The sequence below is a fragment of the Siniperca chuatsi genome, linkage group LG6, assembly GCF_020085105.1.
Source record: "Siniperca chuatsi isolate FFG_IHB_CAS linkage group LG6, ASM2008510v1, whole genome shotgun sequence".
Lineage (NCBI taxonomy): Eukaryota > Metazoa > Chordata > Actinopteri > Centrarchiformes > Sinipercidae > Siniperca > Siniperca chuatsi.
This window is the reverse complement of record NC_058047.1, coordinates 6,521,833-6,541,393: the sequence shown is the minus strand read 5'-3', so window position 1 is coordinate 6,541,393 and position 19,561 is coordinate 6,521,833. Positions and strand designations below refer to the sequence as shown.

The 19,561-nt window shown below is 39.6% G+C and overlaps 1 protein-coding gene across 2 annotated transcripts in view; it reads left to right on the top strand.

Annotated features, from left to right (window-relative positions):
* The window catches only part of LOC122877994 (contactin-associated protein-like 4), a 106,452-nt gene that overhangs the window by 77,366 nt on the left and 9,525 nt on the right, over positions 1-19,561 (top strand). For both annotated transcript variants that reach the window (XM_044200262.1, XM_044200260.1), the window contains 5 exons: positions 3,104-3,231; positions 3,872-4,042; positions 7,944-8,162; positions 13,939-14,178; positions 17,662-17,886. In XM_044200262.1, coding sequence (XP_044056197.1) covers positions 3,104-3,231; positions 3,872-4,042; positions 7,944-8,162; positions 13,939-14,178; positions 17,662-17,886 — 983 coding nt within the window. The remainder of the gene's footprint in view (positions 1-3,103; positions 3,232-3,871; positions 4,043-7,943; positions 8,163-13,938; positions 14,179-17,661; positions 17,887-19,561) is intronic.

Here is a 19,561-nt window from a genome sequence, read left to right as displayed (position 1 = left end):
GAACAGGAGCAAGAGCAAGGCTCTGAGCATGCCCAATGTTCATAGTGCTAAAAGTAAGTGTGGTGACAGGTCTGGCTATGCAAGACTACTCTGCTCTTGATGGACTGATGGCCTTACTTGTTGCTAAAGCAACTGCTAACTACCACAGCTACAGTTAGCTCTGTTAGCTGTGCAGCTAGCGTAATTAGCTAGCTGACTCTGCTCAGACTGGGAGCTCAGAGCCTGGGCCTGTAAACTACCTCCTCCCGGCAGACCAAAGCTCCTGTGCTAGTGGTGTGAACACTCATTCAGGGCTCTGAGCTCCCAGTCAGCTAAGTTAAAAGGACCACTAGCTGCATGGCTAACTGAGCTAACTGGCTAACGGCAGCTACAATAACAGCAGTTAGTGGTTACTTTAAAGCTATCTGTCCATCACACATAAATCACAGAGAGTTGGGGCAGAGCAGCCAAAGGACATCTGAAAGGACGTCAAACATTTCTCCATAAAATATGATCCAGTTTGACCAAAATCAGTGAAAAAAATTATAAAAGTTGTGTGTTTTTGTACAGTAAGCAGTGAGGCCCAGCCCTCAGAAACACTCTGCTCTGGTGGTGTCTATTGTTTTTCCAACCTAATTGTTGACTCATTTGTGGTCTGATGAACAGTAAATTCATCCCCATCAGTACCATACATACAACATAATGACCAAACCGTGGAATTACAACCTCAGGGTATGTCCTTGATGTACACTGGCTCCAAAATTCTTTTTCCCATAGACTTACATTGTGAAAGAAATGGCGGTAGAACTTTTTTTGAGCATCACAACCCCCGTGAAATGACTTGTTTCACTATCAGAATTTGATCCATTCAGTCCAATAACATTTCGAAAGTGTAGAAGAGCCCAAACTATCCCCATTCAAGTTAGTGGAGTGCTAAACTGGAAGTTAGCCGGCTCAGCGGCGAAAGTCTCTAGTGCGCTTGCTCCTGTGGGGCCACACAATGCGGAAGTTATGCGGAAGATCCAGGTAATTTTCAAACTTTTTTGACTTCATGCACCACTGAGCAGCTTTCATAGGAATGAACTGAGCCCCACCTCCAATGCTGTATCCAGTTCTCTTTATACATCCATGTTACAGCAGCTGGCTGCCCCTCGGCAGGCTTCCGGGAAGCTGGACAAACAGAGGAAAGTGGGCTTTTAGGAAGGGAAGATACAGGAGCTAAAACGGGTTGTTCCAGACAGAGGATGAACTGTGGGTCTGCATAAAGGATCAGCTAGATAAGCTAGATAAGGATTTTTTTAAAAGTGAATCATGCAAAGCTACTCCAGTGGAATCCCAGAATAAAAATATAGAGCTGGAAATGAGCATAATAGGTTCTCTTTAAATGAAACTGGTGAAACTGCATTTGTACTATAGTAAATGATTAAAAATGTCATTATGACTCAACTATAATGTCTATAAAAATAATGATTTGGTTGGACCAGCTTTGAAAAGACATATTTAAATGTCTCTTTTAAGTACAGAAATAAAACACTGAAGAGTGTGTAAGATGTATTTTGAAAAGAACACCTATTGCTTCTGAGAGTCAGTGAAATGATTCAATGAAATCTGTCTTACTGCTCTAATTAAGTCATTAATATGATTCAGTGTTTACCATCACATCCTGCCACACTGGACAGAAAAGAGCCTTGAGACAGCCAGGACAAATCCCAATATATTCAAACATCCCTCCCCATGTTTTAGCCAATCCTGTATTTAAATCCTTTTATCCATGCTGTAAGCAATTCTGTACTGTGTGACTCCTACTCTATTTTTATAGACTTTCTCCTGCCGTCAATATCTCATCAGATTCACCGGCGCTGTGAGCGCCTACAGTCCTAGATTTATTTTTTGACAAAATTCCACAGCAACAAATCTGACTGTTGGAATTTGAAACACCACAGATCTGAGAGAGTGTGGTAAATGTGCAGATGAATCACTCAGCCTACATTCATTCGGAAAACGATTCCATAAAACATTGGCTGAGAAATGTTGTCTTCATTTGAACATCTACCTGTGGACCTCAGTGAACAAACAAACAGTCGAGAGATGGAGTGTTAGTAATCTAAATACAGATGTCCCACTTTTTCTAACACAGTTTAGTCTGAGTTCAGGCATTTTACACTGCTTCTGTATGCATGATCATTCAACTTTCTAATGCTGATATCTTCTTCTTCTTCACCCACTTCTCCACCTCCTCCGCTTCTTCTTCATCTTCTTTTCCACATCCTTCTCTCCTCTTTCCTTTTCTAATCAACCTCCTACTCTCCTTCTTCTCCACCCTCTCTCCTTCCACCTTCTTCTTCATCTTCTAATCCCTCTCCTTCTCTCCTCCTTGGTTTTCTTGTTCCCTTTTTCTTTTATTTCCCCTTTCCTTCCTTTCTTTCTCTTTTTTTCTTCTACTCCTTCCTTTATCTTCTCATTCTAATGCTTCTTCCTTCTCCTCCTCATCATCTCCTCCTCTTTGTTCTTCTTTTCCTCATTCTTCCTCCCATCCTTCTTCCTCGTCTTCACCATCACCTCTTTGGCATCCTTCTCCTGTTGTATTTCTCCTTCTCCACCACCTCCTCTTTTTTACATTTTCCTTTTCGTTCTCTTTCTCCTCCTTCTCCACCTTTGTCATACATCCTCTAATCCACCTCACCCTTGTCTTTCTCTTTCATGTTCCTTTTCTTCTTTTTCTTCCTTTGCTCCTCTCTCTTTCTACTCTTCTTCTCCACCTCCTCCTACTCCTTCCTTTCCACACCATTTTTTCCTCTTCTCTATATCAACATCCTCCCTTCTACGTTCTCTTCTTCTTCTCATTCTTTTCCCCCTTCCTTTTCTACTTCCCTCTTCTGCTCCTCTTTCTCATCTTTCCTTTCCCCTTGTCTTCCTCGTTCTCCTCTTTCTTCCTCTTGTCTTTGCTTTTCTCTCCAACCGTTTCCTCTTGTCTTTTTCTTCTCCTCCACATCCTTCTTCCTCCTGTCCTCCTCCTGCTCCTCCTCCTTCTTGTCCCCACCGTTCTCCTCCTCTTCCCTCTCTTCCACCTCCTTCTCCATACCCTTTTCTTTTCCTTCTAATCCCTCTCCTCCTCCTCTTGCAGGGCTGATGACTCAGGCCTGCTCACCCATAAGGAGACCCTCCCAGTCAGGTCTCTGGTTCTGGGTGACATCCAGCGGCCAGGGTCAGAGGCTGCCTACAGGGTGGGACCACTCCGTTGTCATGGAGACAGTAAGTCCATTTCAGTTGCTGGTTATTTCTTTACACAATTCTGATAACACTTTTTCTCCACATGTATTGTTGCCTTTTTGCATATTTTGATACTATACATATTGAAGGTGTTTTTTAAACAGTGTTCAGTGCGCTGAACTAAAGGAATCCCTGTATCCAATCTTCCCCCTGCCATTTAATTTGTTAATGGAAAAACAGGCTGCGGCTAATTACAGCTAATTAGCAGACCAATATCTGAAATATGACTCCCTTTATGCTCTTTTAATAACTACTTGTAATGAAAAGATGTGTAATAAACTAATCTGAAAGTGATATATTTTACCTTGTTTTAATTGCTTCTAATTTCAGCTTTAAGTTTAATGAGCAAACAAATAAATGTCTTTAGAGATAAATCAACATAAATGAGATAGCGTAGCTGGAGTTGTGCCTTTGTTTTTGGATAATTAGCTGAACAATTGGTTCATTTGTTTATTACATGATTTTCATTATACAGCCATCATGCTGAGATTTCTTTTAATAAGCTTTGTTCCAGAGTGATATATCCACTTTTTGAAAAAAAGAGATTTACATCTTTCTATATTAGAAAACAAAAAATAAGGAAAGATATGAAGTTGATTTTTGAAGTTTGTTTGTCTCTCAGAGAACTTCTGGAACGCTGCGTTTTTTGACAAGGAGACATCTTACCTTCATTTTCCCACCTTCCATGGAGAGCTGAATGCAGACATCTCCTTCCTTTTTAAAACAACGTCCTCCTCTGGGGTCTTCCTGGAAAATCTAGGCATTAAGGACTTCATCCGGATCGAACTCAGCTGTAAGTGAGAACTCAACAATGTTCTACCTCATTATCATATGAATGTTTTCTGGTTTTGTTCTAAATAGCTGGCAGTGGCAGACTGTCCTCCCAAGAAAAAGGACAGCCAACCAAAAACAACATACTGTATGTTAAAGTCTGCTTTCACTCAAAAATGTGTTTTGCTTATTGTTACTTCACTCAGAGTTTAACACTAGCCGGCTGTTTTCACATTCACCTGCTGAAGGGGGAATGTTTCTCTGCTCTCATTTTAAGTTTAAGATGTGTATGACATCACAACTAGTGTGGAAGCCATTCGTGGTCCAATATGCAACTTACACAAGTGTAATGTGGAAACTTGAAACCTCCGGAGAACAGACACTGAAAATTGACTTTCAGTCAAGCAGGAGATAACTTGTGTCCAGACACTGAACTCTTGAAATGAAAGAAATTGCATATTCATAGATTCTGGACGTTTCAATTAGGGAGAAGGAGTAGATGTAAGGTGACAAATTTTTTACTAGGTGTTTGTGGAAAACCCATACTGTGGAAAACCCATATCAGACACAAACTACATATATGTCTAGAGAGGATATTTAAAGTTCAAGTGACAAATCCCTCTAGCAGCTGTAGGAATTATCTGTTTTGTTTGTCCGTTGACATGGGAGAGTGCTGTTCGCTTCCTGTTTCCTGTCAAAGTCAAAGTTGGTTTCTTTTAACCATGACAATGAAGGTTCCCTAATCTTAATGAAGTAAGAATTTTAACACAAACCACAATGCTTCCCTACTCTTAACAAAGTAAACAAAGTACTTATTTTAACCAAAACCATGATCTTTCCCTAAACCTAACCAAACTTTAACCATAGCCGTGTAGAAACAAAAATTTGTTTTGGAAGGCCCTGTTAAATGATATCCTGCCGATTGGGACATCAGATTAGACAATACTTATGTGTTCTGTATAGTGCAGTAAAAAATTTGTAGTGGGTAGTGCTTTAACTTCTGCTGCACAGAAAGTGATGCTTTTATAGTTAGTTTGTTTGTCTGTAGCAGGAAGTCCAAGGAACAGTTCGACAGGTGATCTGTGAGAACTAAACCGTAATCTCTCTTTAATGTCTTGCTCTTTCGCTATCTCACTCTCTCTCTCTCTCTCACACACACACACACACACACATTCACACACGCATAGGACAAATGGTGCCCGTCCTCTTTGGGGAAACCCCAGCATTGTTATAGAAGAGCGCGTCTCTTATCTCACTGCAGCACTATTACTGCAGTTATTGTGACAGCTGGTGTTGAGATGACTGTGTATCATTATTACTGCTGTTAACATGACTGGAGCTGGGCCAGAGTGCAGTTTCTAAATTAAGTTATGCCTCTGGGTTTTTCTATCAAATGGCTCCACAATCCCACAGCGGTACAGCTTTCCCTCCACTGTCATCATGCATGAGGGATGATGTTGTATTCATGCACAGATGTCACCACTCTGCTAACTTCACCCCTAAATGTGGAGTGTAGGCACACTGGCAGTGTTATGATGGATGAACAGACTCCATGTGGCCTTCAGCTCACCTCTCTTATAGGTTGAGTTTTTAACCTAGTAGAGCTGTATAAATGCTGTGAAGATTAATGACTACAGCATGCTAACCTAGATTAGGTTTGGAGGTTCAGTCCCACTGGGGTTGCACATTAATTACAGTGCATATCTTAACAAGAAAGGGCATTGCATTGGATTTTTGTCCATCAGATGACATGCAGTACATTCTCATGTCTTTAAATTGCTTGCTGCTAAAAAAGTTTGATGTTGTCTTCTGTGTAAAGTATCAACAAGGTGGAGAAAGTGCCAAGTTTACTGTTACTGCAGGCTTACTAAAGTAGAGGTAAAACTACAGGTAAGAGTCTACAGCTGCATTATTGCCTCTCTGATTCTGTGCTGTGAGGCTATACTGAGCTAAATAATAATAATTTATTTCTATAGTGCCTTTTACAAACCAGAGTTATGAGGTGCTTCCCAAAGTACAATACCACAAAACAGCATTTAAAGGTGCAAATAGTTAAACATCAAAAGATTAAACAAAATATAAAGAACAAAATTAAAACATTTGAATTGGTATAAAATACCAGTCTGTACAGGTACATTTTTAAAAGCTTTTTAAAGTGAGGTACTGACTCAGCTGATCTGATGTTGAGGGGGAGTTTGTTCCACAGTGTACTAAAACAGTAAAAGCATGATGCCCTTTGGCTTTGAGCCTGGACCGTGGAACTTTTAACAGCATTTGATTTTCTGATCTGAGGGGTCTCAGAGCCGAGTAAGGGGTTAAAAGTTCTGAAATGTAAAATGGAGCCAGACCATGTTGGGATTTAAAAGTAATCAGCAAAATCTTAAATTGAATTCTGTAACGGATGGGGAGCCAGGACTGGGGTGATGTGTTCCCTACGCCAAGGGTTTGTGAGGAGTCTTGCTGCTGCATTCTGCACTAACTGTAGTCGGACAACTGCTGCATCATTTAGGCAAGTGAATAAGGAGTTACAATAATCTAGGCAAGAGGAAATAAGGGTGTGGATAAGTTGTTCCACTATGTTCTTGGGATGCATTGGTTTGGGTTTGGCGATATTTCTGATTTGTAAGTAGCAGGATTGGACTACAGTCTTAATGTGCTGATTGAAGTTGAGGTAACGTGATAATGGCGTTAGATAAAAAGTGAAGGGATGACCAAAGTTATCAAAGTACAATTCATCCTAAGGGGGACATAGTATATAGCCCTGTACCAGATTTCATGGCAGTAAATGTTATAATTTTCCCATTTAACTAGATCCAAATTAGACAATTAAGCAAATTATAGCCAGATTTACAGACACACACTCACACACAGAAACGAACATGTTTCATTTTATTTATATAGTGCCAATTCATAAATATCTCATTGCACTTTTCATATAGAGCAGGTCCAGACCGGTACTCTATATAATAATATTATTTACAGAGAAATCCAAATATATGAGTCTGTAGCTACAGTACAGCCTTTCTTTCCTGCCTTGGGCTGGTCTCTGAATCATCTCAGATCTATGTCCAGCTGTCTGTCCATCCTGTCAACAGATGGACGGGTGGGAGGAAGTCACTTCATACTTCTGGCAACATATGATGATGGAGGGACATGACTGACTAATGGGTTCACTGAAAGATGGCACAGTCTGGAGCCAAACTGAGGACAATGCTTTTTCAATGAACAGTGTGACTTTTTATCTAAGTCTGTTGCAACTGAAATATGGTTAGAATTAGATTTATTGAAAGAAAAATGGTATTCTTAAAGCTCCTTGTATTTAGTTTGCAAAGATATTTTTTTAAACAAAGAGAAGGAATGTAATGCCTCACACTCCTCCTACTCCACCCACGTAGTTAACTGTCAAGGAACAATTGACAAGACAAGGTCTTCATACTTCTGCTGCAGACTGTTCCTCATTGGTTGGATGGATTTCACACATTTCACTTAGAACATCAGAAAAATGAGGCAACTGCTGGATCTGAAACTGACATATTTTCTTGCTTATCTTCGGTGAGCAAATACATTTTTACCATTCACAAATGAATGTTACAGTAAATAAAACTTACTTAACATACTGCAGAGCGTCAACATGGATTGTGTAAAGTGTGTTTCTCTGTGCAAAGATGGAGCTGTGACATATTTGGAAGTGATATAAGGGATTTGCAATGTCTCACTTATCAGAGGACACAAGTGTCAGGGAAGGTTTGTTAATCACCCAGTTGGAATTCAGCGAGAACAAGTCAATCTCACTCTGCTGGTGTGACAGTCACCCAGTCATGAGAATGCTTCTTACATAGTCTGTGTGTATAAACACAGACTGTGTAAATATCTCCCCTTTCTATATCTGATCTAACTGTTCTGACCATTACCCTCCTCTCCAGCATCCTCAGAGGTCGTCTTCTCTTTCGACGTGGGAAATGGTCCGCTGGAGGTGCGAGTGGAGACAAGCGTCCCGCTGAATGACAACCGGTGGCACAGTGTGCGAGCTGAGCGAAATGTAAAGGAAGCATCACTACGTGTCGACGAGTTTCCTGCCGCCACACAGGAGGCTCCTGCTGATGGACACATTCATCTGCAGCTCAACAGCCAGTTATTCATAGGTGAGAAGCAAGAGTGTGAATACGTGTGTGTGTGTGTGTGTTTCCAAATGCCTTCAAAATGTTGTGAAATATGAGGAAAATTTAAAGTGAGAGAATTTAAAAGGCTTAGTAGAGTTAGGATTTGGGTTAAAATGAGTCAGGGTTAGTTTAAAGTTATAGTAAGGATTAAGATGCAGTAGAGAGTGTTATGTAAGCAACACTTTCAGACAAGCATGCAAACGCGTCCACAAAGACACACACACAAAGACCTACTGAGTGGAGGGAACCAGGAGATCCTGAAGTAGGCAGCCATTTTGACAAATTAAACTTTAGTGAACTTTTTTCTTTTACACAGTAAATTCTGCAATTTCTTCCCACTTTGCCATTCAGTTCATAAAAGAACAGAAGTTCCACATGGGCAGCTGCTGGAGTTCAGGAAACCAGGCATGTGGCACAGTAAACCTCATCCTCAGAGTCCTTTATAACCCAACTGGCCTGAGGTGCTTAGAAAGTGGCGAGTAGTGTTAACACGTCCTGCTGATAAATACTAAACACTGAACAATAATTACCTTTTGATAAATAACCATGTGTTATGGTGTGCTGATATAATGGATTATACAGTGTTTGTATATGTGTGTGTGTGTGTGTGTGTGTGACTTGTTGATTGGAAAACTACACGTCTGTTGTGATCAAAGTTGCGCGAAAACAGATACATCAGATACTCATTAGAGGCATAATTGTTTTGCACCTTTAACCAGACAAGGTTTAGCTATCCGACAAGCAGCTGAGGGCTGTGCAAGCATTTTACCTGATGACACATTGACTTTGGCACCTTTTAAAATAAAAGGAAAAGGCTGGTGTCATTCTTTGATTGGTGTCAACAAATCCCATGAAATCACTAAAACCAACAATATGACTTAAGACTTCACTACTCTGTCTCAGCCCCAAGTCCATCTATTCCTACTGAAGACATCAATCTTAAAAAGAGGTCCAAAGAATGTAGTTTGGTTTTTTGGTTTTAAAAAAGGCTCCGTAATTTCCTAAAACAGCTAGGCACAATAGTTTTTAGAAAAAGTTACTCAAACAGGAGGAAACAGTGCATTTTTGGGGGGACTATTTTCACTTGCAGACCAATATACATTTGGTGCTTCAGTGATGTGTTATGACAACAGGATGGTGTATGAAGGATTTACTCAAAAGAAACTACAGTGTTCATGATAGTAAAGGAAATGTCACCCAGTTCAACAATGTGGTTCATTGATGTGTTTGGAGCTCCATGGCACAAAGGAATAAGCTATATCAGGGTTTTGCTACTCAGGAAATACTTGTTGGTAGAATCAATTCATTGTTTTTTGGGGTTTTTTTCATGGAATTTGTTGACAATGAGAAAAATATCACTAGTCATATCCTTTAAAGTCAAGATAAACTTGACTGAATGCCTGGAAGCAGCAACATTTTTCCTGGTTACTAAATATAAACATTTTGAAGTTGAACTGTGACAAGTTGTAGCCATTGCAGTACACCGTAAACCATTAATTCACGCTGATTATTTGATATGAAGATTATAGATTTGGGGTAATTTTAAGGAACTGAGGCCTTATAAACTTTTCAACAACCCCACTATTCTCTGTTCCTCTCAACGTCATCACTTTAAACTCTCCTATCTTCACTTACACAGACTTTCATAATTCTGTTTAACCTGTCGTGCTTATCTGTCGAACTGTGTTTGAGGGGATGAAAATCCATCTTGTATTATGAGGCTTTATCTTTCTGCAAATATTATGGACATTTGTTTGTTTGTAAACAAACATTTTGAAGAGAAAATCAACCGACAAATAATGATGAGATTGGGGAGATGCAGAGAGATGGAGTTGAGCATTGATTGGCTGGCTGTGTTAAGATAATAATCCTCTCTGAACAGCCAAAAAGAAGTGACCATGACTTGTTCTCCTTATATGGGCAGCACTGTCCGGGTTGGTGTTTACCAGCGATGCAGAGGGATTCATATGTTCGAATGGAAATGTGATTGGATTATGAAATAGACTGCTGTGGGAGAGGGTGTTTGTGTTTGACAAAGACTTTATTTACAGTGAAGCAATATGCATTCCAGTGTCTCTCTCTCTTGTTTTGGAAAGTGAAAGGCCATGTGCTCCAGAAATTGTTAGTGTTAATCCATAATATTAGCACCCTCCTTTCTGTGAAATCACAATTTACAGTACGGCAAAGACATCTATATTGCTATGAAAACTGTGTCCCATTTGTAATATATAAAACTGCCTTGTAATTTGCTAAATCAGGATATTCCATAGTTTTAATTAATAAGCTGTAATATTGCCTTGGGTGAATTTATATGACACAAAGTTATTCTAGCTCAACTTCATTCATTGCCATAGGAAGGAATTAATTGTGTACACACTGTGTCACACATCCCTGTAGCAGTAATTAATATAATGCACATATTAATAAGCTATTGTATTGTTATAGTGTCTTTGTTGGCTGATGTAAACAGATACGTGTGTTTATGTCCTCCTGCTTAGTTCTTTGTGTTACATTAGAAAATATATGGTCAGATACAGTATGCAGGGATGGAAGTAATGACTTGCTCTTGTTTCTGTCACGGACAAGCCAGGCTCCACGATCACCCAATCACAGCGCACTCCCTCACCAGAGTTCTAACCACACACCTGTTCCCTATCACACACACCTGCTCCCCATCAGCACCTCATCACCTCCAGTATAAAGGCACCCTACTCACCTCAGCCAGTGAGGCCTTGTTAATGCAAAGGACTTGTACCCATCGATGACGAACACCATTTGGGTTCCTTCGTCAGTGTGTACTTCCACTCCAGTGATCCTTCTACCCACTGTGTGATTTCCTGTCTCCAGAGAGTGTTGCTCCGGCTCCCAATCTCCAGCCCCAATCTACAAGGACGGTAGCGGTATTCCACTCGGTTCTCCATTCTGCTCCATCACCTCACCTACCTGCAGCATTCTAGTACTCATTGCTGTGTTCAATAAATCAACATCTGTCTCCACCTCAGTGTCTCCTGCCCTTCTGTCTGTAACAGTTTCTTAACAAAATTGGGGTTTTTTTTTTGTTTTTTTGTGTACTTCTTTGAGTATTTTTGAAAGTCAGTAATTTTACTTTTACTTAAGTATTATTTATCACAAGTATTGTACTTCACTTCATTTCATGTTGCATCCGTTAGAGTAAAAACGGAAGTCATATGAAAAAGTCACAAACTGTGAGAAAGGAGCCAAATCAGCAGCTGCAGCAGAGAAGAAGCTGCTGGTGTGTCTGCGGCCGCAGGAGGGCAGAGCTCCAGAGAGATCACACTCTGCACACTATTCTGTTAAACAAACATCTAACTGTATACGTTCACTGGCGGAGTGCGGTCAGAGGGTGTGAGGGGTGCGGTAGAACCTGGTCCCAGTCAAGCAGTTAGTGAACAGTACAAAAATGCAAACAATTAAGGATGTCATCATTACGGGTTATGGTTAGCATTATTGTAACTAGGCATAGGTAAAAAAGGTTGTCTACCTTAGTTAATCCTTGATTTAATGTACCACCTGGCACACAAAGTGACCCAAATCATGTTGCATGACCAACAGGTGCATGCTGGGTCTGGCTAAAATGCTCATTGCTGACTCTATATTGAACATAGATCTTTGTGTTGTCTGCCTTGGTGATGTTTTATTCTGCTGTTTGTTATATAAGAAGTGGCAGATTATTTAATTTATATATCTTAACGCTTGTTGCACTGCTGGCAATCCCATAGCCTCCTTTATATTCATTTTTGTTTTATTGTCTGAGTTTTGCCCTTTTTTCTTTTTTTTTTTGTTATTCTAGTGAGGCTTCACTGAGAGGCAGTTGCATATTTATAATTGATAAGTTGTACAAATTCTGCAAATGTCCATTTTATTTATTTATTGTTGGTTTGAACATCAGGGCTCTGTGGTGCAGTTCACACTCAGGAATGGTGTGATGTTCCGCTAGCATATACGTTGACATGCACTTTAATTTGTAGCCTAAATTTGTTCTTGTTCTATTATATAACATTACCATCCTCATCAAACATCATATAGTGTTTACTCAGAGTTCATTTTAACTGACCTACTTTTTACTTTTACTTGACTACAATATTCTGGTACTCTTTCCATCCCCGACAGTATGTTAATGATACACTACATTTGGTCTTGCTTTTTATGCAATACCAATACCTTTTTTGTATTCTAAGACCATGAGGTGAGCCTCTAAAACTGCTTAAGTGGTTGATATTCTCACTGTCATATACTTTCCTACAAAATTACTTACCTTTTGCCAGTGTGGTGTCGGCGATCTCTCCATGATTTGAGTCATTTGGCTGTCCCTGTGGTCTCTCAAAAAAGGGTGGTAGAGGTGTTTGTAGAGGCGAACCTGCTCGGCCTGTCTACCTTTGTCCATGTTGAAATGAAAGCGCACTGCACGCCTGGGGCGCCTAGTTACAAAAATTCAGAGGTGCCAGATCAAGCACCATGACAGCTTGCGGCTATACTTGAAAGGCGCAATGATGTAAGTTTTGGCTCGCGGACCTTCATGCCGGGGACACTGTGTCAAGCATAAAGCAGGCTTGAAATGCACTGTGGCGCGTCTGGTAGAATCACAAGCATTGTCTAGAGTGGCTGAGATCCCGTTCGGTGACCGCATCGCAGCCTGAACACGATGCAGCCGTGCCCGTGGAATCAAGCCGTTAGAGAATGCTTAATTGAATTTCCCACTCTGTGGGAATGTGTTGTCTGTGTTTTATAACTCTTGCTGCAAAAGGAAACTAGTGCCTCACAGAGGTTTGTGGTACAAAAAAGCTGCTCTAGCTGAACATTTGAAGCTTTTCCAGATTCAAACTGTGAGAGTAACACCCTGCCAATTCCAGTCTGCGAGTACAACAACAACTGTCATGCGTGGATATAAAATAAGATGTTGCCAGCCTGAAACTCTGGGAGAAATGTAATTTTGCCAAGTCTAAACTCTCAGAACAATGTGAGGTTGCTACAGTGTATTAGAATGTTAAATGTCAGGTCAAAGGAGGAAGAGATTCTTCCTCTTGCCTGTTAGTGGAAAGGATGAATATCAGACACCAGATGGCTCATCTGCCACACATTTAACCAATCAACAGCCAGCACAGTTACATAGGCAATGTCAGTATCTCAGTGCCCTGCAGAGCAGACATGGCCTTGCAGTGGCAACATGTAGCTGTCAATCATAATTTACTGCAGAGAAGACAAAAAAATTATTGATTTACAGTCATACAGAGACAGAATGAGAGGAGTGTGAGCATTGTCGCCAGATGGTGGTTTACCACCCGTTGACAAGTTACGCTATATTCCAATGAATTGGCCCCTTCGCTTCTTCAATTAGTATAGCTAAAACGCTCATTGAGATTGACAGAGCACTCAGTTCAATAGGCTTGACACACAGTGGCTGATAAAATTCTAATTATTATTCAGTCAGCCTTGTGATAAAAGCCTTGTAAAAAACGTACATCTTTTCATAAAAGTGAATATTTTTTACGTTGAATGCAACATTCTTATTTAAGACTAGGTCTAGATAATTTTTTATTGTAACCGTCAATTTGTGTTGGCTTGATTATAAAACAGAAGACAAGACGTAAATAATGGAAGAGGCTCTTGAACATATGAAGATTGGGCAGGTTTTAAGCTCTGATTAGGAGCTCAGTCAAATCCAAGGCAACTCAATTGAGAAAGAGGAAGCTAGTACTAGTGTACTAGTGTAGTGTACAGTATTTGTTTTTGTTGGCAGGAGGAACTGCGTCCAGACAGAAAGGCTTTCTGGGCTGCATCCGCTCTCTGCAGCTGAACGGCGTCACTCTGGACCTGGAGGAGAGGGCGAAGATCACCCCAGGGGTACGACCTGGATGCCCAGGCCACTGCAGCAGCTACGGCTCGCTCTGCCAGAACCAGGGTCGCTGTGTGGAGAGAGCCAGTGGTTTCTCCTGCGACTGTGGCCAGTCAGCCTATACTGGATCCTTCTGCAATAAAGGTACGTACATTTAAATACACACTGGAGACTTTCTGCCAGTACACAATACGCAGATCCCAAAGACCTGATATCATTGATGTTCTGAGCCTTAAAGTAGCATTCAATGACATTTTAATGTCAATAAAGGACAGTTTTGCTACTGTTTTCAGTTGTCCAATTCCTAAAGACTTTTCAAGCTATCAAACTTCTATCATAGCTAGACATTTTAAGATCTAACAACTTCCAGACAGATCCAATTATATTTGACAGACAGAAGAAACCTGAGAGTAACATGTTCTGATCTTAAAGTCTCTCCAACTTCAAATTGGCTCCTTTAGTTTTTGTCCATACAGTTGCCTTGACAATTTAATTTCCTTGTACATAAGAGATGATGGCTAATTTAGCATGAAGTTCATTATAGGATTGTGTGTCAGGAAGGCAGATACTATAAAACTGCTCCAGACATCATTCATGGGGTAAAGAATGAAAAGGAGCAGTATTAACAGGTATTGTAGGTTTTAAAGATAGCATTTATGCTAAAACTGTATTTTGTACAATATTGAACCTTGGACCTAGGAAGTATCTGGATGTGACTATAATAGTATTATGTTAGTAATAACAGTAACAACAGTAATATGTTTAAACATTTCAGAAGTAACTCATGGTGTTTTTCTGTCTCTCAATATTGAATTCGTATCCTTGTACCTGAATTTCTTCTTCATCATCATATGTCTCAGATGGCATCAGTATAATATTAGTGTTGTGACTGATTTGAACAGCAGCCTATTCTCCTGCTTTTTATTGCATTTTCTTTTGCCAGCTCAGTATGTGCATCCTATCAGAAGCTCTCCAAATAAAGAGGAAGAGATTTGTTTGCCAGTTAGATATGGTAGTCACTGGCAGTGAAGCATTAGTCAGACTCACAGAGGAATAACACACCTACATCAGGAATGCCACATCAACTGCAATGGCATGTGAAAGTCCCGGCACAGAAATGTCTCTTTGCAACAATCGGTTAGTTTTCTTTATTAGTTTTCTAGATTCTGGCTCACCTTCCCTTGTTGTTTGTGTAACTAAGGTAATTGAGAGTTTGCTAAGACCCACCCCCCTTAGTTACTGTTGCTATGCCTGTCGAGCATTTTCTTAATTCTCGCACAGCCCATATTTAGTTAACAAGAGTAGCAGATTTAGCATTTAGCACAGTTCTTAGCATTTTTTTAAAACAGTGGGACCTTGATTTCAGACAGACATAGTTAAACAAAAGCAGGCTTCTCATTTCTAGCCGCAACCATTGATTTTGCCAGTTGAAATGACAACTCTCGTTAGCAGATTTTATCAGCTGTAGCTAGCTGTTGAAGCTAACATTAGCTCCATGAGTTGGTTGAAAACGCTGTCTCCAGCTGACTTTTAAAATGAGAATCCTCTAAAAGTTTCTTAGATATGTGCTTGATATCGTGCTGCATGGCAAAAAGTGATGATCCATAGAAGACATAAAGAAACAGTATAAAAAGAAAAAAAAAAGTAAAATGTGTTATTTTGTACTAAAGTAACCCTGTTTAGCTGCTTTGCTTGCACCTGGAAAAGCAAGACAGGTTGTATTTTCAAAGAGTATGGTTCACTTTTAAAATTTAAAGAGAAAAGGCTTTTAGGATGATGACTAACCAGTGTGTTTGGCAAATATAATGATATCTTGGATAAAGCGTTTGGCTGGGGTTGCTGGAGTGTAAACTTCCCCAAATCCAATAGAGGAGGACAGAGCCGCTAACTTTAGCCCACACCCTGATATTAGCATCCAGGCCACACAGTGGGTAAAATACTACACAGTGTGGATATGCCAGTTGTGAAATCAGAGCCTTTTTTTTTTTTTACCTAATTTGTAACCCCACAAAATAATGTAGTATGAAAGACCCCTGGCCATGGAGGTAACGCTGAGTTACTACAGTAGGTACATAATAAGTTTAGCAAACAGTCAATTGCTACCAACCCAAATTTCAAATATCCAAACTTTCTAATATATATTATTTTAAGGTTTATCTTAACTCTTTCAGACAAACAACTAGAATAAAAACCACAACAAGAGGATTTTAAATGCAGCAAGTTCAAGATTAATTTATAAGCCAACAGAGAGGTTTATGTTAAAGCTTTACAAAACACAATTATTATGATCTATCATGTCCTGGCACTTTAATGAGGAGCACAGAGCAAAGATCAGACAGCTTTCTGAAGAGGATCCTTCAGTCAGCAGACATTAGACTGACCCTGACTGTCTGTCTTGTTCATTGTCTGCATAGCTTGTCCTCTCGACACTCGTTTTGAGTGAGTCATAATGAGCCCATTCTGTCCTAAAGGTCAAGCATCGGCGACTTAAAGGACCCTTCTCACCCACTATGCAATTGTGTCTGCCATGTGATGCATCAAGGGCTTGTTGGGCAGTGTTAAAAGTCAACATAATGTCAAACTAAGTCAGTACTGTAGAAATATTGTGCTATGTTGTTAACGGAATAGTTCAACATTTTGGGAAATACGCTTATTCACTTTCTTGCTACTCTTGTTAGAGAGAAGATCGATACCACACTGACGTCTGTCTGTTCTGCAGCCAACTGTCAACACAATCACAAGCGGTAACACAATCTACTTACCAGCACCTCTAAAGCTCACTTAATAATATATGTTTTCAATCTTTTCAAAAACAAAGTGAAAAAAGACAGCTTGTGGTTTTACAGGGGGTTAAGTGCAGTACTATTTCCTGGCCAGTCACAGAAACTGAGTTTTGATGTCACTGTGAGGTTGCCAGGCAACCTGAACTGGAAATTACTGCACCCAGCCAAAAAATAGACCAGCACATAATGTGCCGGTAGGCGGATTTTGTTACCTTTGGACAGAGCCAGGCTTGTCGTTTCCCCCTGTTTCCAGTCTTTATGCTAAGCTAAGCTAACTAGCTGCCGGCTAATGCTTCAATTAAACTGACAGATATAAGAGTGGTATCGATCATCTCATTTTAATCTCAAGAATGCAAATAAGCATCTTTCCAAAAATGTCACACTGTTCCTTTAAATCACAAACAACTGTAATTCTAAGATTTTATCAGTTTAAGCAAAAAACAGAAGAGATAATCCAACAAAAAGTATTTTGGATTTTTGACATGAAATCTTAAAGTACCATTGGCTACAAATTGGGTTGTGCCGAAAGCTTTACAGTAGTTTGGTGCATGTGGAGTCCATGTTAAATACTAATAAATGTGTATCACTTGGCTTTTATTTGCTGGTATTATTTCAACTGTTTTCTAGGTTTTTCTATTCAGGTTTACCAAATTAGGCGATTTTCTTTTTTTCCACTCCATATTGACCTTTACTCTCAGTCAGTGACAGACAGTTTCTTTTTACAGATGCAATAGAGAGGGACATGGGGCAGCAGAGAACAAGTCAGAGTGAAAACCATACATACAGTAGGAAGTTCACTAGTCAGCTCCAATTCATCCCAATAATGTAACTTTCTAACGTTCAGAGGTTTCAGCCAGCTTTAAGTCGACCTCGTCCATCGCCTACATCCTCAAGGAGCCCTATGAACTGAGCAGGAACAGCAGTGCCTTGCCTTCCTTCATCTACTCTGATATGACGCTGAGAGGAGAAAACATCTCCCTGAGCTTCAGGACGAGCCAGAGTCCTGCTCTGCTGCTCTACGTCAACTCTTTCTACAGGGAATACCTGGCCCTGCTTATCAACAGACATGGTGAGGACACTGTATTTTTTTTTTCTTTCCTTTTGGTTTGACCAGATTGGTCAAATTTAATTCTGCAACCCCTTATCTTATCCTTCCTGAATTTTCTTAAGTTCAACACTCCTCTCACTCCATTTCTTTCTCCCTCTAGATTCAGTCTGTTATCCTCTGCTGCCTCCTTCTCCTTGCAGCCAGGCTAATTGATATGCACGGTATCAGGTTCAAAGAAAACATTTGGTGGCGTTACTATTAAATGATAATTCTGTTTTCAGCGGGGGTCTTCCTTCCCTTGTTCTTGCTGTTGTGATTATTTATTGTGTTCAAATTTTCATCACTCGCTTCACTGTAGAGATTTACATAGCTCCAGTTGGCAGGGAGAAATTCCAGCATTCCTGCGTAACATAATAGGATTTGCCATTATCCAGTGTCTGAAACTTGTAAATGTAGCTGAATTACACGTTATTTTTAACTAGCATAGAGTAGAGTTCAGGTGTTCTTTTGTAATTTTGAACACAAAACATTGTCTGAACAGGAAGAAAAAACAAACTAAAATCTTTCATGAAAATATTTGGAGGTATCCTTTAACCCATTGGATGAAATGTACTTTTTATCATAATTTTTATGAATACAATTTTACTAATTCTGCTGTTAGTAGAAGTAACTCTCAGCTTTTTCGTTGACTGAGAGAAAGCCAAGGGATAGCAGGTTTTGAATAGTTGATCAAGTCGTCATCAGGTATCTGCAGTCTTGCTGAAGTATCTAATTGAATCCCAGAGAGAGCTTTCTTTTGAACTCTCCAAAAAGGCTTCTCTCATGTTTCTCACTTTTGCTGCAGCAGTAACAGGAGCCTCAGCTGCTGCACACAAAGAAACTTTTCTAAGTCACTGGCTGAGAGCCTGAAACACCCTTTGCCCTCTGCAAGATTGTTTTTATTATCAAGATGTGCTCTTGTGATAGGAGAATTGCTCCCTATTAGTCTGTGGAAAAAAGTAACATAGTGAGTCATAATTAGAAAAAAATGGGAAAGGGCAATAAGTATTATGTGTTTGGATTATTGAAAAAAGATTATTTCCTATCATTACTGCTCATCTGTAAAGTCTGCAGACATCTCAGAGCATTCAAATTATCTCAACAACGTGGAATTTATTAAGTGTAACACTGTAAAAATTGGAAAATTAATTTTATATCATGGAGTGTTATTCATAATCCCTGCAATATTAAATGGTTTGTAGCTTCTTAATTCAGCAGCTGGTATCTTGGAACATCAGATAGCTGGATGTTCTTTCTTTGAAGAAGTGAATACATGTCTTCTAAGAGCCAAGAATGTGGACATTTTTGAGTAAAATTGTTTAAGTGCTTAATTAATTATCAAAGAGTAGTTAAATTATGTTTTGGGTCATTAACTTTAGACATGTTTGTACCAATCTACAACACTGTAAAGATTAGATCAGATTATCTTGCATTTTTGTCTTTCATGGCATCGGCTTTCCTTGGTCAACAATAACAGTACTTTATGTATATAAAAAGAAATATTATAAGTTGATGCTAATACAGTTTACTCCAGTTTTTATCAACAGCTTGTAATAGATTTGTTTTATATCTCATGAGTAATATTCATTATTTAGTGACCTCTGTCTTTTGGTAGTCATATTGCCCCTTAGGAGCAAATAAAGCTCTACTCTTCTCT